Below are 21472 nucleotides of genomic sequence, written 5' to 3' on the forward strand. Positions count from 1 at the left end.
AAAAATAACAAAATATACAGGGAGGTGCTGGTACAGAGTCAATGTGCGGGGGCACCGGCTAGTTGAGGTAGTATGTACATGTAGGTAGTTATTAAAGTGACTATGCATAGATGACAACAGAGAGTGGCAGTGGTGTGGAGGGGGGGATGGGGGGGGCAATGCAAATAGTCTCGGTAGCCATTTGACTAGATGTTCAAGAGTCTTATGGCTTGGGGGTAGAAGATGTTTAGAAGTCTGTTGGACCTAGACTTTGTTATTTCACTTTCTTTTATTATCTAGTTTATTATCTATTTCACTTGCTTTGGCAATGTAAACATATGTTTCCCATTCCAATAAAGCCCTTTGAATCGAATTGCGAGAGTGAAACTTGAATCTGATTGGCTGTACTGTGTCTGTCTACGCCCATTGTGTTTATCATTGGCTGTTTCGTGAATCCTGCGCGATTCCAACCGTCGGAGTCTGCGCAGTGAACAAAGCGCTGAAATTCAAATCTTGAACAGATGTTTCTTTAAAAAAAAAACAGGAACGGAGGCGACTGGTTTGGAGAAACGTCGTCTCATAAACTTTCCGCGTTTGTGGAATTAGGATAGATAAACGATAATTATTTAATATAGCTAAGTCAGTAGATTTGAACAAAGATAAACTATTATCGGAATGGACCCGTTTACCGAGGTGAGTGCACATTTTCTTTATTTTATCTACTATAGCTAATACGTAATGGGTAACATTTGCCAGCTAACGTTAGCTACCATGCCATGGCCAGCTAATGTTAGCTATCAAAAACAATTTGCTTGTTGCGTTGCATTAAGATGTTAAACTTGTTTGATAACCAACATACTCAGTGACTGTCATTAAACGACATACCAAAATACTCAGTGACTGTCATTAAACGACATACCAAAATACTCAGTGACTGTCATTAAACTACATACCAAAATACTCAGTGACTGTCATTAAACTACATACCAAAATACTCAGTGACTGTCATTAAACTACATACCAAAATACTCAGTGACTGTCATTAAACTACATATTTGTAGCACTGAAATAACGTTGTAAAACCTGCATGGAAACTGACGTTAATCACGTGTTAACTTAGTGGGCGTTAGCTAGCTGTTAACTACCTCCTCGTTCATTTGTTCTTCAACAAAAGGGAATTTAAATAATCTGTTAAATAGCTAACTGGCTGATTTCAAATGTATAACCTTAACTGAAAGTTGTTGGAAACGTTGTTAGATAGCCAAAGTCAGCTGTTATAGAAGTTACATGTAAACCCTGACACCTTCCATACAGTAGCTCCTGTTGTAAAGGTATTTTGTCCTCTTCATAATTATAATGCTGTACGTTACATGCCTGCATAAAGCAGTCGGATTATTGTCTTCTTGTTAACAACCCAAGCCCCTCCCTTAACGTGCGAGCAGGGAGAGAGAAATCTACAATTCCCTTATTGGGAATGAATGGATTCCAGTCTCCCCAGGACAAGTTGGCGCTTGGAATAGTTCCAACCATTGACTGCATTAGTCAAAACTACAGTATGACAAAATTAAGAGTTTGAATATGAATACAGGAATTAACGTTAGTGTTTTCACTTACACTGTGTTTTCCCCTTAATTTCCATACAGCAGCTGCCTGACAATTTCCCTTTTAAATTTCACTATCAATTTTACCAAATGCACCATGAGGAGGACTAGCTAGATTTCAATTTAAAAATCACTCTGGTTTGGAACTGGTTGTGTACCAGGACAACTCAGATATAGAAAAAGCAGCGGTCATCAGCAGTATACAAAATCCCTCAAATTTCCACTCCAACCAATAGAAAGGCCTCTGGAGATTTCAAATCCAGTAGCCACAACATGACAGGAGTGGCTCATTCCTAAGGAATGACGACCACTTTAACAAGTTTTCCACACAGCCTGGCCGGGTGAGAGAGCTGCTCAGGCAACTCTGAAACAGGCAGGAATGTGTTGTCTTGCAGTGTAGCAGCCAGGGCTCTGTCCCAGGGCAATAAATTATGCCTCAGGACTGTTTGCCTTGGACTGGGAGGCCAGCTAGGGTTTTAGTGTACAGATGAGAAGAACAGACAGGACATGAGGAGGTCAGGGAGAAGGAGTTTAGAGGCAATGTCAGCCTTATCTCCTTCAGACCTAGTAGTTTTTGTTGACCCTGTGATGTGGACGAAAACGTTTTCACTATTTGAAAGCCGTAGACCCCCCTCCATCCACTGTTCACTATGGGTTCAATAAAATAGAACAGAAAGGAAAACATACTAAAATGGCACCAACGTAAAGGGCAACTCCACCACTTTTCAACCTCATGTTCATTATCTTCAGCACCAAACCAATGTCTAAATATGTGAAAACACTGCATTTCTGATCTGTGGTTAAAAAGATGAGAAGGTCCTAATCAATGTTTCTCTCGATCAGTGTAGAATTTAAACGTAACAGTGATTTTCCGACAACGAGTTTCTAGCCAGAGGGAGTGTATTTTTTTGCCCACCGTGACACCGCAAATCTGTGATTTGAAAATTACTGTTACTGGGTAGAACTTTATAACTCAGGTGACAACCTCATGAAGCTGGTTGAGAGAATGCCAAGAGTGTGCAAAGCTGTCATCAAGGCAAAGGGTGGCTACTTTGAAGAATCTCAAATAACATATATTTTGAATTATTTAACACTTCTTGGGTTGCTACATGATTCCATATGTTATTTCATAGTTTTGATGTCTTCGCTATTATTCTGCACTGTTGAAAATAGTAAAATAAAAAAAAATTAAATGAGTAAGTGTGTCCAAACCTTCGACTGGTTCTGACCACTGTGATTATCATTATTTGACTCTGCTGGTCATTTATGAACATTTGAACATCTTGACCATGTTCTGTTATAATCTCCACCCGGCACAGCCAGAAGAGGACTGGCCACCCCTCATAGCCTGGTTCCTCTCTAGGTTTCTTCCTAGGTTCTGTCCTTTCTAGGGAGTTTTTTCCTAGCCACCGTGCTTCTACACCTGCATTGCTTGCTGTTTGGGGTATTAGGCTGGGTTCCTGTACAGTACTGAGATATCAGCTGATGTAAGAAGGGCTTTATAAATACATTTGATTGATGAAATAAATGTGATACTGAATGTAAACATAGGGCTGGGCGATGTGACCTAAAATCATCTATTTTTTATTTTATTTTTTACTTATTGGCAATTCACAATATCAAGATTTGTGCAATTTTAAATGTAAAATGCACTGCATTCAAACAGTCAGCAATAACCTAATTCAGGTCTTGTGAAATTATGCCTAGGTTAAAAGTAAGCCTTCCACAACCATGCAACCCACTAATCATTTGTAGCAATCATCACTGAACTGACTTTCAAGTACCCTTTTGTTTACACATTTTACCAGAACCATGCATAATGGACCAATTTCTTGTAGCAGGCATTATGGAAAATTAACACAGGTCTCATAAACAATCTCTCAAGCAACAGCCCACATGCTCGTGAGTAGCAAGCTAATCTTTATATTTAAAGTATAGCTAACTTGTTTCTATTTGCTAGCTAACAAGGCAGAACAGTTGAATTGTTATGAACACACCCTTCTGTCCATCTCCAGCTGTTTGAACAGCATGTTAGCCTGTCCACTTTGTTCAGATGTTGAAATCAAGTGGCTACCTTATTTCTCAGAATGAGAATGAGTTGCCAATGACTTATATAATGTTTTTATGCTTATTGCACATTTATAAACAGACTAGACAGCTACTATAACAGTCTGGCTAAAATGCTTCTAGTGGTATGTTGGACTGAGCAACAGAAATTGAGCATTCATTTTCCAGAATCCGTGTTCATTGATACTCCCGTTTTAGTGCGGTCTGCTCTGGAGGAGTTGCAATATGAAGAGTTGATACATAAAACGGCTGTTAGTAAGGTTACATTCTTCTTTATTTATAGTAAAATGTCTTCATGTGTTTGTGTCCATATGACCGATTCTGTTGGACCAAATGCAAATAGCGAGTTGAAAGAAGTGATCTTTCATATGTGTTACTGTGAGTGGGATGGGCTTGGTGTGCATGTGTAAATGGGAAGATGCACAGTCACAGTAGAAGTGGTGACGGAGACGAGACCAGAAAGACATGAGAACAGGCGAACATAAACGCTCATCAACATTTTCTGCAAAATAAACTTTGGAATTTGGAATATTGCACAAAAATATGCATTCGAATTAATCAAATTATTTTGATATTGCCCAGCCCTATGTAGACACTGGTTGGGTGTTGGAGATAATGAGGTTGAAAAGTGGCGGAGTTGCACTTTAAGTTTACAATGGTGTGGAATGTCCCTCAGGATATCACTTTTATGTGCTAGTCAATGCTGGCTGAACAGTACGGCGGGCTACTACGAAGTCCTGTTCTAATTAGATTTAATCATATTAGAAAATAAGAGTGCACAGTGCTCTAAATGTAAACGTTATGTCATAATGAAGTACTGTTTTTCTTCCCTGTTCAGAAACTCCTGGAGAGGACCCGTGCTCGCAGGGAGAACCTGCAGAAGAAGATGGCAGAGAGGTCCACTGCTTCCAACAGACAGATGGCCAAGAGAGCTAGGGAGCCTCTGGCTGAGACCTGCAACAGCCTGGTCACAGAGCCTGTCATCGACAAAGGTAAGGAAGGCCTTCCTACAAAAAGATCATACACTTTTATTCTCAAAGGGATACAACATAAAATACATAAATTATTATTTGTGAGCACAGTGCTCCCTCTGGTTGCGATAGTGAATATGGCATAGATTAGTTTTGTTTTATTTGAAACCCCAGATGGTCCCATTAGCCTTCAGGAAGTGGTTGAACTTCCTGACCTGCACGTGCAGAGCTTTCTGTACAGGAAGCTTGACTGTTGAAACTGCTCAGAGAATCAAATCAGTGTGGGATGGGTCTAGTCTTGCAGCTTTCCCTATGCTGTATACAAAAATAGACAAAATGGTGACGTTTCAGATTGTCTGTATATCAAATACATATATTCATTTTGTGGATTGGAAATCTCCCAGTGTGTAAACTTAACTCGTGGTGTGTTTCTTACTTGTCCCCCCCAGCCCCCCAACATTCCACCAAGCCCTCTCCCTCCAAGCGGAGTCGTTCAGGTGAACTTGACAAGCCCACCATTATTGGTGAGGAGAACAGGGAGCCTGCAATGCCTCCTCGCACCCTGACCCCTACTCTGTCAGATCCCCAGACTGACCGGAAGCCCCCAACGGGCCCAGCCAGCATCCTCTCTGCCTCTTCTCTGGAGAGGGTGGATGTCTGCCCTGCTCCTCCTGTTCCTGAACCAGAGCCCATGGTGGCAACACAGCGTGTCCCAGAGCAGGTCAGGGACAGGGAGGTAGCGCGCCCCGCCCCAAATCCAGAGAAGGTGGCTGTGAGTGCTGCTCCACAGAGGACCAGGGATGTGGAGGTGGTGCCTACTAGCCCAGTTCTTCAGAGGAACAGAGAAGAGCAGAGGGAGGCTCCCACCTCCGCCACCCCTGCTGCCATGAAGTCTCGCCTGGCCAGACTGGCTGAACAGAGGCAGTACTGGGACTCTGAAGGTAAGGAGCATGGTCTTTTGACTAGCTTGATCATTTCATTTGTACATGTAGCACCCGCTTAACCATTTATAGAAGACCTGGGATTTTTTTTTTTTACCAACTTATAATATCAGTTTTGAAATATACCACAACAATCATATTAAACACACATTAGTATTTTGGGCTGACAAATTTGAATATCTATGTTTTTCCCCTCCAAGGTACCTCTGAGGTTCCAGACATCCCAGCAGCTCTGTCCCCAGTGAAGAACCAGACCCAGCCGAGGCAGGCTGTAGCCCCAGTCCCCACACCCGTCCATGCTGCTGCGTCCTCAGAGGCCCCTGTAGGTAGGAAGGGTCGGCTGGCCAACCTCGCAGCCACCATTGGGTCCTGGGAGGACGACCTCAGCCACGCGGCCCCTCGCAGCAGCAGAGACAATGCACAAGGGAAGCCTGGTAGTGTCAGTACCGCCACCCCTGCTTGGAGGAGAGAGGCTGGTGCTGGAGCCAAACCCACCTCTGCTGCTGCAGACCGTCCACAAATGAGTCAGTCATCAAACAGAAAGCCTGCTCTGGATTCCAACCAGGTGAGTCATCAATCAATCAAATGTATTTATTTTTACTTCAGCCGATGTCACAAAGTGCTATACAGATACCCAGCCTAAAACCCCAAACAGCAAGCAATGCCGATTTTAGAAGCACAGTGGCTTGAAAAAACTCCTTAGAAAGTCAGGAACCTAGATAAGAACCAGGCTCTGAGGGGTGGCCAGTCCTCTTCTGGCTGTGCCGGGTGGAGATTATAACAGTACATGGCCAAGATGTTCAAACGTTCATAGATGATCAGCAGGGTCAAATAATAATAATCACAGTGGTTGTAGAGGGTGCAACAGGTCAGCACCTCAGGAGTTCATGTCAGTTGGCTTTTCATAGCCGGTCATTCAGAATTCGAGTGCGGTAGAGAGAGAGTCGAAAACAGCAGGTCCGGGACAAGGGAGCACGTCCGGTGAACAGGTCAGGGTTCCATAGCCGCAGGAAGAGCAGTTGAAACTGGAGCAGCAGCACGACCAGGTGGACTGGGGACAGCCAGGAGTCATCAGGCCAGGTAGTCCTGAGGCATGATCCTAGGGCTGAGAGAGAGATGTAGTTTTTTTTCACACCGGATAAGACGGGAGAAATACCCCAGATATAAGACTGACCCTAGCCCCCGACGCATAAATACAACAGTTGACTTAGTTACTAATCACAATGTTCATAATTGTTGTGTGATTAATATGCCAATGCATGGGAGAAACTGATTCCATACAGCTATTTTGAATGTGAAAAATAAGAAATTAAGATATGAATTGGTGATGCTTTGCAAGAAAGCGGTGTGTAGTAACTTATTTTAAATAGTTATGTTTTGACGCACATGCACAATACTTTGAGATTTACTGAACAGTTTGGTTAATAATTTCCCTCTTCCATTTCTTTAGCAGCCTGTCCACTCCCCAGTCAAGTCCACCAGAGTGTTTCCCCCCAGCCCGCAGAAGACTGAAGTACCTGAAGCCAGACCAGCTCTACGGACAGACAGAGGTCTCCCCTCTCCTGTATCCAGTCCCCAGAGGAGTTACCAGGGGAGAGCCTCAGCCTTCACCCCCAGCCCCCAAAAAGGTGCTCTCTCCTCAGCCTCACCTGTGCCTCAGAGCCCCCTGAAGAACCAGGCCCTGTCCCGAGCCCTGGAGGTCAATGGTAGCCCCGAGAAGCCAGAACTCCCGACACAACCCTCCACCATCGGGCCCACTGGACCCTCTGTCCTGCAGACCAGGGAGAGGTTCACCAAGGAGACCCCCCCAGCCACTCCCCTGCAGCAGCGAGGCACTGCTGGAGTAACTGGACCATCTGTTCTGCAGACCAGGGAGAGGTTCACCAAGGAGACCACCCCAGCTGCACCCCTGCAGCAGAGAGGCACCGCTGGAGCAACTGGAACTCCAGGTGAGCGAGAATTAGCACTCAACTTAGCTTTGTTGTGTTTCCTACGCTAAAGTCGACAGCTTATTAGGATGTTCTGAAATATCAGATATTTTAATACACAGTCTCTGCTCATTTGACAATTGCTGGTCAAACCATTGCTGGTTTCAAACATGTGTATGTCCACTTCCATTGTCCTCCAAGAGTTACTGAATATTTTCTATTCTATTTCCAGCAGGTGTCAAGTCGTTCATGGGGCGTTTTGGGGAGAGGTGCCAGGAGCGTTCTGGCCTGAGTTCCCCTGCTACCAGCCATGGAGCAGCCACTCGTACCCCAACCGTAGTGAACCCGTCTGGGGCAGGCCTGGCTGGTCGTACCCCTGTAGTGAGCCAGTCTGTGACCCCTAACACCAGGCTGGTGCAGGAGAGGCTGAGAGCTGCCCAGGCTGCCAACACTGCCACCGCTGCCCTTGCACAGAAACAGAAACTGGTACGTACAGTTCACTTTATTTACCCAGACCTTCTACCTTAATGTCTTTAGTTTTGCCTTCGTACAGCACTTTGGCATTTATTTTTGTAATAAATAGCTTTTTTATTTTTCTATTAAAAGTATTACATTTGTGACATTTGTTTTGTGTCCAGACTGATGGAAAGTAGTCCTTTTCTTCTTCTTTATTGCAGGAGCGTGAGTCGGAACTGGCTCAGATTCGTAACCGTTTCCAGAAAGGGAACAACATTTGGAAGAACAAGGAGGAGGTGGCAGACACCAAGAAACTCACACAGGCCAAGGTTGGTGGGGAAGTATATTTCTTTCGATCCCGCTTGGACTAAACGTAATATGTGCAGACTGGTGTATGATGGACGACTGCAAAGCAGTTATGAAGGAAATGTTAGTGAGCCTGTAATAATTTTTTCTCAGGATCTGATTGAGCAGCCTGAGGAGAGAGGGCCTGTTGTCTCCCAGCCTGATGATGAGCCAACAGCTTCCCCTCTGGATAGCCTGAATGCTGCACCCAAGAAACCCACCACCCCAACCTCCATCCATGTGAAGAGCGTAGAATTCTCAGTGGAGAAACCTTCTGAGGAAGAAACACAGGAGGAGGAATCAGGTACTGTATTTACTGAGAACACTACTTGATCATACTAACTTGGCTTTCTTAAGATTGCACTGATCATAGAGGTCTTCGGATGCTTTAATCGGATGCAAATTTCAGAATTTTTGTCCTAAGTTTTCGGTCATTAACAAACTTAATCAGCGCAGTCCCCCTTATAATTTAAGTGATGGCGTCACTGTAACATTCCACTCACTATTGTCTTACTGCAGACGAAGAAGAGAGTCATGAGATGAACGTGGACCAGTCTAACAACTCTGAGATCAACAACTTTGATGGGTTCCATGACCAGAGTGAGGAGCTGAGTGGTGAGGAGGGTGAAGGAGACGAGGAGGAAGATAAACTGAATATCTCCTCGATGTCCATCCTGGCCCCCTTCTCTGAGACTGTGGCTGCTGTGATCAAGAGCCCAGTAAGGAAGATGATGGTGAGTTACAGAACAAAGCTGGAAACAAGATGGGGAAAATGCTAAGCATACAAAGTATAATAATCTTTCAGCTATTTAATATATTGGACTGCTTTTGAATGGAAGCTTATTTTGTTTGTGCCCATAGACTGTCATGGCTAATAATGACATTTTTGGGCCAACCTAATACATCTTTATGTATATCCCTGACCCAGACGTCGACCCCAGCCAGTTCATTCAATGCTAAGAGCCAGACTCCTGACATTGTTTCCAGACCCAGTAAGTTCCAAAGGGCTCGCTTGCTCCGGGCTGGATCATCAGAGAGCCTAGAGACAGACGAACATGAGGACCACAACCTGCCCTACAGGTAACCAACCACTCAACGCCACATATCCTAACTGGTGCCTTACTGAATTGATGGTATCTCTAATGTAACTGGCTGGGGTTCACCCCTTCAAATGACATGTCAACAACTTCTCTATTTGTCATTTTAGTTTCACTGAGTTCAAGATACGACCCCTAACTATTTTCTCTTTGGTCATTCAGACTCTTGTATCCACATGTGTTTTCCTTTCTCTTCTAGTATTGATGCGTACAGGTCGACCAGGATCAAGGAGAGTACCGAGAGGCCCTGTGTGAAGAAGGAGGACGTGTCTCGGAGAGCAGCAGAAGAGCCCAGGAGCCAAGGACACACCAGCATCAAACAGAAGATGAAGGTAAAGGCACGACAGACCGGTAGGATTGAGCGTCTGCCGGCCGAGAGTACTTAACACCTCTGAACAGAGTGCCTCTGTAATTTGCAAACTGATTCCACATGTAGAAAACGGACGGAAATTACATTCGTCAATCGCCCAACGGCGGGTGGTCCTTATAACACACTGTGCCGACAGAAAGTAAACGAATGGCCCTGTACTGTTCAGACCAACAAACAGTCTGAGTTTTCTCCTTAAGAGAGATGGAAGCTGACTTGGTGACACAATGCCAGAACAAGAACAACTTCAAATAAAATGTTATTTATCACATGCGCCGAATACAACAGGTGTACACCTTACCAGGCGGTAATGCAATCAGTCAGGATGCTCTCAATGGTGCAGCTGTAAAACCTTTTGAGGATCTGAGGACCCATGCCAAGTCTTTTCAGTCTCCTGAGGGGGAATAGGCGTTGTCGTGCCCGCTTCACGACTGTCTTGTTGTGCTTGGACCATGATAGTTTATTTGTGATGTGGACACCAAGGAACTTGACGCTCTCAACCTGCTCCACTACAGCCACGTCGATGAGAATGGTGCTCGGTCCTCCTTTTCCTGTAGTCCACAATCATCTCCTTTGTCTTGATCACGTTGAGGGAGAGGTTGTTATCCTGGCACCACACTTCAAGGTCTCTGACCTCCTCCCTACTGGCTGTCTCATCATTGTCGGTGATCAGGCCTAACACTGTTGTCATCAGTAAACTTAATGATGGTGTTGGAGTCGTGCTTGGCCACGCAGTCATGGTTGAACAGGGACTGGACTAAGCACACACCCCTGAGGGGCCCCTGTGTTGAGGATCAGCATGGCAGATGTTGTTGCTTAGCCTTACCACATGGGGGTGACCCGTCAGGAAGTCTAGGATCCAGTTGCAGAGGGAGGTGTTTAGTCCCAAGGTCCTTAGCTTAGGGATGAGCTTAAAGAGGGCACTGTGGTGTTGAACGCCAAGCAGAGGTCAATGAAAAGCATTCTCACATACAGTTGAAGTTGGAGTTTACATACACTTAGGTTGGAGTCATTAAAACTCGTTTTTCAACCACTCCACAAATTTCTTGTTAGCAAACTATAGTTTTGGCAAGTCGGTTAGGACATCTACTTTGTGCATGACACAAGTCATTTTTCCAGCAATTGTTTACAGGCAGATTATTTCACTTATAATTCACTGGATCACAATTCCATTGGGTCAGAAGTTTCAATACACTAAGTTGACGGTGCCTTTAAACAGCTTGGAAAATTCCAGAAAATGATGTCATGGCTTTAGAAGCTTCTGATAGGCTAATTGACATAATTTGAGTCAATTGGAGGTGTACCTGTGGATGTATTTCAAGGCCTACCTTCAAACTCAGTGCCTCTTTGCTTGACATCATGGGAAAATCATAAGAAATCAGCCAAGACCTCAGGAAAAAAACTTGTAGACCTCCACAAATCTGGTTCATCCTTGGGAGCAATTTCCAAATGCCTGAAGGTACCACGTTCATCTGTACAAACAATAGTACGCAAGTATAAACACCATGGGACCACAACGCTGTCATACCGCTCAGGAAGGAGACGTGTTCTGTCTCCTAGAGATGAACTTACTTTGGTGCAAAAAGTGCAAATCAATCCCAGAACAACAGCAAATGAACTTGTGAGATGCTGGATGAAACGGGTAGAAAAGTATCTAATATCCACAGTAAAACGAGTCCTATATCGACATAACCTGAAAGGCCACTCAGCAAGGAAGAAGCCACTGCTCCAAAACCACCATTAAAAAAAGCCAGACTAAGGTTTGCAACTGCACATGGGGACAAAGATCGTACTTTTTGGAGAAATGCCTCTGGTCTGATGAAAAAATATATAACTGTTTGGCCATAATGACCATCGTTATGTTTGGGGGAGAAAGGGGGAGGCTTGCAACCTGAAAAACACCATCCCAACTGTGAAGCACGGGGTGGCAGCATCATGTTGTTGGGGTGCTGTGCTGCAGGAGGGACTGGTGCACTTCACAAAATAGATGACATCTTGAGGAAGGAAAATTATGTGGATATATTGAAGCAACAGTTTAACTGTATTTGGCTAAGGTGTATGTAAACATCCAACTTCAACTGTAGGTGTTCCTTTTGTCCAGGTGGGAAAGGGCAGTGTGGAGTGCAATAGAGATTACATCATCTGTGGATCTTTTGGGGCGGTATGCAAATTGCATTGGGTCTAGTGTTTCTGGGATGATGTGAACCATTACCAGCCTTTCGAAGCACTTCATGGCTACAGACGTGAGTGCTACTGGTCGGTAGTCATTTAGGCAGGTTACCTTTGTGTTCTTGGACACGGACTATGGTGGTCTGCTTGAAACATGTAGGTATTACAGACTCTGCCAGGGACCGGTTGAAAATGTCAGTGAAGACACTCGCCAGTTGGTCAGCGCGTACTCGGAGTACACGTCCTGGTAATCCGTCTGGCCCTGCGGCCTTGTGAAAGTTGACCTGTTTAAAGGTCTTACATCGGCTACCGCGAGTGTGTGATCACTTCAGAGTGAATTTCAGAGGTGGCCCTGTCATACTGTTGGGAATAGTAAGGGATATAGTAGTAGAGTATGAAATGTCACTCTGTACAAAAACCAGACTTCATAGATTCAAGGTGTAAGTGCTCTGAGTGCAAAATGTTACTTCTTGTAAGTACATCCCTTGGGATCTTTTCCCCCTCATTCCATGTAGGTTCTTCTGACCACTGATGTTGATTTCTTCGTTCCATGTGACCAATAAGATGTCGTCTTTCTGACTACTTGTAGGTTCTGACCTATGAGATGAACCTACAGCAGACAGTGATCAGCCAGGCCAGCCAAGCCCTGAACTGCTGTACTGATGAGGAGCATGGGAAAGGCTCGCATGTGGAGGCAGAGGCTGAGCGGCTGCTGCTCATAGCCAGTGAGTTCCCCTTCCACCCCTACAACATCGGTGCACACACTGACAGCCAATCCCAATTTGCTCCATACCCCTTGGGGTTGGCTTTTATATCTTAAGAGTATCGACATGCATTTCTCATAAGCATTGCATTCTGTTTTTGACACCCTCCAGCGGAGAAGCGGGGGGCTCTGAAGGCTGAGTTGGACCGTCTGAAGGGAGAGGGTCCTAGCGGTCATAGGAGGGGACAGGGTGGGGACATGGGGGTCTCCGCCTCCAAGGGATCCATCTCTCTTCTGGAGCTACGATTGCCCCTCAAGGCTGACTTTGTCTGCTCCGCTGCTAACAAGCCAGGTAGAGACCCAACACCCAACAATTGTTACTTAATTATCTCTTCTAACCACCTTTTTTTATTTGTGTTTTTGTTGGTGAATGATGTATGTCTTTAGTGTGTAATGTGCCTTCAACCAAATTGCCTTTGTGGACAATAGTTATATTGATCTCCTGTTTTCCACATTGTATTGTCTAAAACAAGATACAAGTACATTGTTCAATCCAATTGTAATATACTTCATGTATAGTGTGTTAGACTGAACTCGTTACATTTCCCACTTTATGTATGTGTTTATTCCAGAGTGGTCCAGCCATTACTTCTTCATCATGATCCGTGCTGGAGCTGAGAACACAGTTGCTACTCCCCTAGCCAGCACAAGTAGTGCTATCAGTGGAGACGCAATCACCTTCTCTACCAAGTTCACCATGTGAGTTAAACTGCACCGATTCTCTCTCTGAAATTCTGTAGAATAGTACCACTGTCATGTCATACATGTTCTAATGTCTTTCTCGCTCTCTTCCATTTTAGGCCTGACGTCTCTAACGACTTTGCAATTGATATTGAGGTTTACTGCCTGGTGAGTTCTTGCTGCTTTTTGTAAATGCAAATGTGGTGATTGTTATTGTTTGAGGAGGACTCTTACTGAGCTGAAATATTACTCACTCTAACCCTGGTTATTTCTTCAGGTGCAGAAGCGTGAGTTGAACCCTGACAAGAGGAAGAAGCCCAGCAAGTCAAAGGTGTGATTTAATCAAATATAGTGTAACAAACTGTACAATTCAGTTTATTGAATATTTGAACTGGGAATAGTCTTCTCTTTCCTTCTAGTTTCTACTTGAATACAGTGCAATTGCTATGTATCAGAATATGCATTTAGACTATTGCATTTAGAGATATGTTTAAACAACGTCCTGTCTCTAAGATGAGATTTGGTGGAGCCGTGTTCACGAGGCCCACGAGTTGTGCTTGTCAGTAGGGACTCATTTTAAAAACCCCACTCACCTTTTGGTGTGGGTGTACTGTAATTTTACTGCTCGGTAGTAGAACAGCTAGCACTAGGCATACCTGAGCCTACTGCTTCCCAACACACACATTAGGCTCCACTTTCCATTCCAACACGCGGTGAAGGGTCTCTTTTGAAAGGCTTTGTTCACAGCTCTCAATGGCAGGGTTGGCTTAGTCAATGTTTTGAATTACCCATTCATTCACTTGTCTATGTCCTGACGTAACCACTTCTGAAACTGAATCACCTTTTCTCTTTCTAGGCCATCACTCCAAAGAGGTTCCTCTCTGTAAGCTTTCATTCTTACCGCCCTTCTCTAATACACTACTACCTTCTGGTCATATACAGAATGTTTGTTTGAACACTTATCGTATCTGTTCAGGGGGATTGGTAGGAATGATCGCCACATGGAAAATGTAGAAATCCAGTATACTATTATTCTGTTACTGTTGTCATATGATGTATGCAGTACGTAAAGTCAGCGATCTTGTAAATTGTTCTAAACATGCCTCTCCTCTTCGTAACATCTCTCTCTTTGCCCCTGTAGAAGAGCAGTTTGACTCCAGGTAAGGATACTTTTTAAATAACTGCTGCTAGTGGATCATTTTTATGGTTTTACTTGCAGTAATTGTGATGTGTGGTTCAGTTGAAAATTCTTATTAGTTTTGCAAGTCTCTCTGGATGATAATGTCAGCTTAAACAAAAAATCCTCTTCTCTCTTTGCAGTGGTGGCCAGTCCTGGGGGCCCTAATACAGTCCGCACCAGTAACTTTGTCCTGGTCGGGTCTCACAAACTTACTCTTGCCTCAATTGGGAAAAACAAGTTCCTATTGGAGAAGGTAAAGTCCGAAGACTTTTGTAACATATTTCATTTTTTGTTCTGACTCTTCACTTCCATTTCTATCCTGAATTCACCCTCCATTTCCACTTAGGCTGACCTCTGCTGTGTCTCTGCACACAATACCAGCTAATGTCCAGGGTAATCGTAGGGTAGGGGGCAACATTTGTAGAAGTTAGAACTGACAGTTGTCCTGATAGAGGCCGGAGCAGGGAGACAGGCCTCCAAATCTGAAACACAATACGCACACACAGACCGTCTTTGTTCTCCCACCTGCACTGTCTGTGTGCTGCCTGCCCGCCTCGGACGCTCATTCACTCACACACTCTCCTTGTTTCTCTCTTTTAGATCAAATATGAAGGCATTGAGAGAGAGCTTCTTAGAGACATGTTTCACAGCAAGGTTGCTACTCCATCCATGACCACTTTAATATTTTGGGGTGTGTGTGGTGGTTTGTGACAAAAGAATCTGCTTCTGTTGTGGCACTAACATTTCTAACCTCAATCTACAAGTTGGTTGGTATTGTCATGAGGAAACTAAGTTGTGCTGGATGTCTTTTGTATGTTTTTTTCTTTTTTTGTGGGTATTTCAGGCACAGTGTCCAGTTAAGTTCTCACCATCCAGCCAATTGACTCTTATTAGAAGACAACAGGCTTGCATTTCTGTCTAAAACCTCATTAACCCCATCTGTCCTGTCACCCAGCATTTTGTGGAGGTGTTGGTTGTTTTTCCAGCTGAGGCATGTGTTACATGTCCTGTGTAATCTGTTCCAGGTTCCTTTCCTGTGCCCCATGGAGGGCCATATCTACCTGAAGATGCAGTGTGAGGTGGGCTCCCTGGTGGAGGAGAGGGGCTTCCTGGTGAGTACACGCATGCATCAGATGCAGTGTAGACATAGGTTTACAGATCTACATCACCCATGCCCTCAGGTTGTCAGACTACCATTTTGCTATTTAGAGGGGAGACGTTTGAGATTTCACCTTGGACAGGTTTGAACGGTTTCTTAATGTGTGTATTTTTTGTTTTACAGACTATGTTTGAGGATGTGAGTGGATTCGGAGCATGGCACCGGAGATGGTGTGTCCTGTCAGGATACTGTATCTCCTACTGGACCTACCCTGATGATGAGAAACGCAAGGTAGGAGGATGTTGAAGCCAAATATTGGAGTCTTTAGTTTTGAATGATGAGCCCTATGAGTCTAATTTGTCAATACCATAAGACCAGTGGGAAAAGACATTCAGGTTTTGTGGGTATTCTTGATGGTTTTAATGTACCAGTATGTCAATTCATGTTGCTACCAATTTAAAGTTGCTTTTTATGTATTTTAATTGTCATTACATTTCTTTGGGTGTGTTCATGTCTTTCTAGAACCCAATGGGTCGCATCAACTTGGCCAACTGCACCAGTCGTAAGGTGGAGCCAGCCAACCGAGAGTTCTGTGCCAGGCCCAACACCTTCGAGCTGATCACCGTCCGGCCTCAGAGAGAGAACGACAGAGAGACGCTTGTCAGCCAGTGTAAAAACACCATGTGTGTCACCAAGTAAGTCACTGGTCGAAGTTGCTATAGCACCCTGTGTTGTTGTAGGCAAATACCTTGTGTGGAGCAGTTATTTGAAGTGTTGAAGATTGATGGCTGATTTTATGACATTTGACACACTGAAGCCCAAGTTGTCTATTTTCTGCACTCTACTCCTTGAAATGAGCACTTGTTCACTCTCCCTCAAATATTTAAAAACAATTGGATGTGTTTAGGCAGTGTCTGGTGTTACCATATTTCTTAAACCAATCCAATACCTTTTAAATCATTCAGGGAAGTGAACGAGTGCGCGCTTCCGGGAGAAGGGAAGTAAACTGACTTGGGTCTCCGGTCCAGTATACTGAAACGCATAATATGACTCTTTCCATGTACCTGCAGGAACTGGCTGTGTGCCGACACGAAGGACGAGAGGAACCTGTGGATGCAGAAGCTCAACCAGATCCTGGTGGACCTGCGCATGTGGCAGCCAGACTCCTGCCACAGGCCTGTGTGAGAGCTCAGCTCCCCCGCCTGGACTAGAGGGCTAACACCCTGCATGGTTCTGGGTCTCGCATATGGACTGTCACGATCAGTGACGCTTACGATGACTAAGTGCAATACAGTATTAAAGTTCTTAAATAGGATTTACAGGTGTATTTTATTTTTAGAGATGCTTTAGTGGACAGTCAAGACAGTTTAAGTCAGGGATGGGCAACTGTGGGCCCCCTTTTGTAGCCCCCCATTCTCCGACTCAGTCTGGGTCTCAACCAGGGTTTTCGTTAGGAAAATGTGGCGCTGGACGTTTGACCAGCCACATTTTAATTTACCGGACATTTTAGAAATCTGCCGGACCCATATGTATTGGGTGCGTAATCTGATTAGGGTGTCCACCCATAGTGCTCAGAATTACAGAAATCACATTTTGATTGTTAATTCATGTTAACAGAACATTCAAGTCGGATGCAACGATGTGCGGTCCTGATTCTGATGGCCACTTTGAAGATGTTAGATTAACTGTCTACATTTACCTTTCCTCGGCCAACAACACGAGCAACGGACAGCAAAACCACTAGCTATGTCAATCTACTATCCTTCATAGTAGAAAAGTTTACCTATTCTATTGGTCAGCTTGTTGAGAAATAGTCTATTCCAGACAGTTATGGGAAGATGAGCCCAAATTCATACAATCAGTAGGCCTAGGCTACATAAAAAAAAATAAAAAAAACCTTAAAGCAATGAATCTGATGCAACCAATCCAAACGTTTAGCTTAATGTTGATAAACTATGATCCCATGGCGCTTGCAATGCCAGGGTTATGGGTTTGATTCCCACAGGGGACAAGTACGAAAATATATGCACTCACTACTGTAAGTCATTCTGCTAAATGACAAATGTAAATCTATTGACATTATAAGCTCAGCAATGTTCACAAGGCAGTAGGCTATGTGCAAGTGTTTGTTCCATAATACAGTTAGTGGGAAAACACCAACAGGGCACCGCACCTGCAAGCAGTTTCATGTGATGGATGAAAATATCCATTAGTCATATAGAAAGAGATCTAATAGGCTAGGTTCAGGTTTTAAAAAATTAAGTATATGTTTTCAAAATGCATAGCCTACTGCCTCCAAAGTGGTGTGTGACGTGCTGATGAAGCCTGCCTTCTGTTGCCGTTTGAGATGCTGCAGCAGCTCTCACTGACATATTTTATACTCTGTATGCTGTAGGGGTGTGATAAATAAGATGCATAAAGAATATACTGCGCCAATTTAATTCCACTAAATCATGCAAATGAACCTATAGACCGATAAGCATGACAAGTCAAATGTATTTCCATCAATTAATAGGCAACAAAAAAATAAAATTCACAATGGGATTTTTTTCCCTCCCGGACAATTTGCCGGTGCAACTTTATCGGCTTTTCTATTTCCTGGTCTCAACTTTGAAATTTGGTTGTGCATCAGCAGTTTCTGTTAAGTTGGTCACTGGCAGTTACGCAATTATCCCATGTCAGCAAAAATGTTTTTGATTGGTAAGTTAGTCATGGTCGAATTACAGATGGGGGGCCCCATTTAGATTTTTTGTTACTCAGATATATTAACTGCAAACACTCCTCTCCGCCCCCTGGCAAAATGTGTAGAATTGCAGCAAACATGCTTTAAAACTGACATTTTCTCTGCTCCATGGCAAAATGTGCAGAATTGCAGAACATGTACTCTCAAACGTACTTTTCTACTCTCCGCTGTCAAGGGGGGCCGTTTAAAATGTTTTTCTCTCAAGGTCACTGCATGTGTGTTTATGGATGTGGGTACTCAGACCCACAAGCCACTGGGGCCCCTCATGATGAGTTAAAATTTTGTGGCCCCCACCCATATCAACGTTGCCTATCCCTGGTTTAAGTTATGAGTGTGAGAAATATCAGTAAAGCCATTCTTGTGTAGATATTTCAGTGTTGACAAGGGCTGCTGGTGCTTTTACACAGTCCACACTGACCCTGTATTTTATACGCATGTCCAAAGTGTTGGGAGTCCATACCCTCAAATATTTGAGAGAATTGAGAAAGTAGCATTTTGGTTGTCTATGCTTATACTCCCAAGATGCATCTTGCTGCGAGATATGGCTTCATAGGTTGACTTTGTTTTGTCTGATTAACATTTTGAATCAATATTTAAGTTGGTGTCACAAAACCAATTGTAGAATTGTCTGCGTCGATGCCAAGGTTATGCACCAGAATATTGTACGTGTGTGTGAATGCTCCACTTTTTCATAGTATTTGGAAAAGGGCATGATTGAAAGCACTGTTGAACAACCGTAACACCTGATGTTTTTAGATTTAGCCACACAATTCTCTACTTCAATACCCTTTTCCTTTTTTTGCTATTCCCTTTTTTTCTTCCTTTGCAATTTTAGCTAATCTTATATTTATCATGTTGCGCACTGTGGGTTAGAAACATCTAGGCTGTCGAGACTACCGAACAAAAAAGCCTTTAATATTGTTTGTTTTTATGTCAATGTTTTTATATTTTTGTGTCCAGGTTTTAAAGGGTTACAGTTAAACAGGGGGTGTGGATCTGCAGGTATTGGTATATTATACCACCATTCTATTGTAATGGAAAACTTTGACAGTTGAGATTATTGCAAATCCTTTTTTGTATGGACAGATTTCTATTCTCATTTTAGTATAGCTAGCTCTACACTGTCATTAAGTTGAAAGCTTATTCTCAGTTCAAGTTTTAAGCATGTGCTTGGAGGACTGAAGATGCTATTCACTCTTGTGATTTTACAATAATGTTTTGGGGAGGATAATATGCCTTATCTACCCATTTAATTAGTGCACAAAATGTTAATTATTCTCCAAATGTTGGCAGTTCTATCATATCCGCTGATCTGTTCTGTCTAAATGCCAGTCTTTCATTGGAACAACAAGCACGCCAAAGATTCATTGGATGTACTGGTATTTCTAAAATGAGACTTAAATAAATGTCAGCTTTAACCAAAATAGTTGGGTTTCTTTCAAGCTGATCAGAGTTGCAGTTTCATGTTCTTTAGGGTACTTTTTTTCTTGTTTTTAGACCATGTAGAAGAGCATGTCAATATAAAATAGGCTATTAAGGGTGAGAAACTGAACATATTTGTCAGTCTTTTACTTGCCTGGAACCATGTACAATTTAACTAAATAGAATGGCTAAATTTAAATTGCATGTCCTTGATAGAATAAAGCCGAAACCACACATTCAGTAAACGGTGTCGACATTTGTGAGAGTAGAGCACGTTAATTCACACACTGCTTAGCTTAAGTATGTGGACACCCCTTTTTTTAAATGTGTGCATTAGGCTATTTCAGCCGTGCAAACATTGGCAGTAGAATGGCCTTACTGAAGAGCTCAGTGACTTTCAACATGTCACTGCCATAGAATGCCACCTTTCCAACAAGTCAGTTGGTTACATTTCTGCCCTGCTAGAGCTGCCCCGGTCAAGTGCTGTTATTGTGAAGTGGAAATGTCTAGGAGCAACAACGGCTCAGCCCCGACGTGGTAGGACACACAACTTCCAGAACGGGACCGGCTAGTGCTGCAGCGCGTAAAAATCGTTTGTCCTCGGTTGCAACACTCACTACCGAGTTCTAAACTGCCTCTGGAAGCAACGTCAGCACAAGAACTGTTCAGCCGGAGCTTCATGAACTGGGTTTCCATGGCAGAGCAGACGCACACAAGCCTAAGATCAACATGCGCAATGCCAAGCATCGGCTGGAGTGGTGTAAAGCTTGCCCCCATTTGACTCTTGGGCAGTGGAAACGCGTTCTCTGGAGTGATGAATAGCGCTTCACCATCTGTCAGTCCGACTGACGAATCTGAGTTTGTCGGATGCCGGGAGAATGCGATCAGCCCGAATGCATTTTACCAACTACATTTTGGTGAAAGGAATAGTGGTTCGGGCTAGGCCCTTTAGTTCCAGTGAAAGGAAAACTTAACGCTACGAAATGCACAGTGACAGAATTCAGAACATTGCCTGTTCTTAGTGTTCTCCCTGTACATTAAGTCAGAACAGTAGGCGAAATGAAGAGGGGTAAATAGACCAAATTATTAGGGTGAGGCACATGGGCTACGAACGGCTTACTGCATAAAATACACTTATGTATACTGTAGCTAAGAAAGTAATACTATCTCCCTGGCATATTACATAATTTATGCTGCGGCATACAAGACATTTTTGGGCTGACCTTGTTGTGCTCTCCTCACTTGAACAGGAAGGTGGCACGGTGGTCCTTCATGGGCAAATTTTATGTCGGTATTCTCTGGATTTGTGGTGCTTTCAAGACCAGGTCGAATCATGATGACATCATTGATCTTCAGGTCGTAGCTCTAGAAAGAAGCCCGAGTTCCCGAATTACGTTTTGAACGGTCATCCAACTCAGAATTGTATTTCCCAGTCGAGCTATTTTTTTTTCAGGAATTCCCTGTTGTCTTGAAGTCACGTTTTCGCAGTTCCGAGTTAAGTTGTTTTGAGTGCGGCACAAATCATGCTTCATTGACCGCATGGCCAATGTTGAATGTTAATCATTTTTAAATTTGGAAAAGAGACACTTAATGCCAGATTTGGGACCACACTGCAACTCCACTGAATAGCAGGCTAGTGCTTGGTTTAATGCTTGCAGTTAGC

General features: G+C 43.7%; 1 protein-coding gene across 4 annotated transcripts; it reads left to right on the forward strand.

Moving 5' to 3' along the window:
• Window positions 1-495: 495 nt before the first annotated feature.
• On the forward strand, window positions 496-19831 carry LOC115173793 (anillin-like). Of its 4 annotated transcripts, none has more exons than XM_029732196.1 (24): window positions 496-672; window positions 4486-4639; window positions 5068-5559; window positions 5760-6124; window positions 7010-7508; window positions 7720-7973; window positions 8165-8272; window positions 8403-8592; window positions 8808-9022; window positions 9217-9368; window positions 9585-9717; window positions 12511-12646; window positions 12797-12976; window positions 13257-13383; window positions 13485-13533; window positions 13643-13696; window positions 14222-14248; window positions 14507-14525; window positions 14686-14798; window positions 15146-15199; window positions 15571-15657; window positions 15828-15935; window positions 16167-16339; window positions 16715-19831. In XM_029732196.1, the coding sequence occupies exons 1-24, from the start codon at window positions 655-657 to the stop codon at window positions 16827-16829; spliced, it is 3822 nt and encodes a 1273-aa protein (XP_029588056.1). In that variant the 5' UTR covers window positions 496-654; the 3' UTR covers window positions 16830-19831. The 4 variants fall into 4 exon arrangements, with proteins under 4 accessions (XP_029588056.1, XP_029588057.1, XP_029588058.1 ...); XM_029732197.1 differs by having other exon boundaries at window positions 7723-7973; XM_029732198.1 differs by having other exon boundaries at window positions 7013-7508.
• Window positions 19832-21472: the final 1641 nt, after the last annotated feature.

Source organism: Salmo trutta, chromosome 34, assembly GCF_901001165.1.
Source record: "Salmo trutta chromosome 34, fSalTru1.1, whole genome shotgun sequence".
Lineage (NCBI taxonomy): Eukaryota > Metazoa > Chordata > Actinopteri > Salmoniformes > Salmonidae > Salmo > Salmo trutta.

What these genes read in the sequence shown, in the direction of transcription:
- LOC115173793 (XM_029732196.1), top strand. An exon ending in TTCTCTACCAAGTTCACCAT is followed by an intron (nt 13,384 to 13,484) that starts GTGAGTTAAACT and finishes CTTCCATTTTAG; the next exon opens with GCCTGACGTCTCTAACGACT. An exon ending in CTGATGATGAGAAACGCAAG is followed by an intron (nt 15,936 to 16,166) that starts GTAGGAGGATGT and finishes ATGTCTTTCTAG; the next exon opens with AACCCAATGGGTCGCATCAA.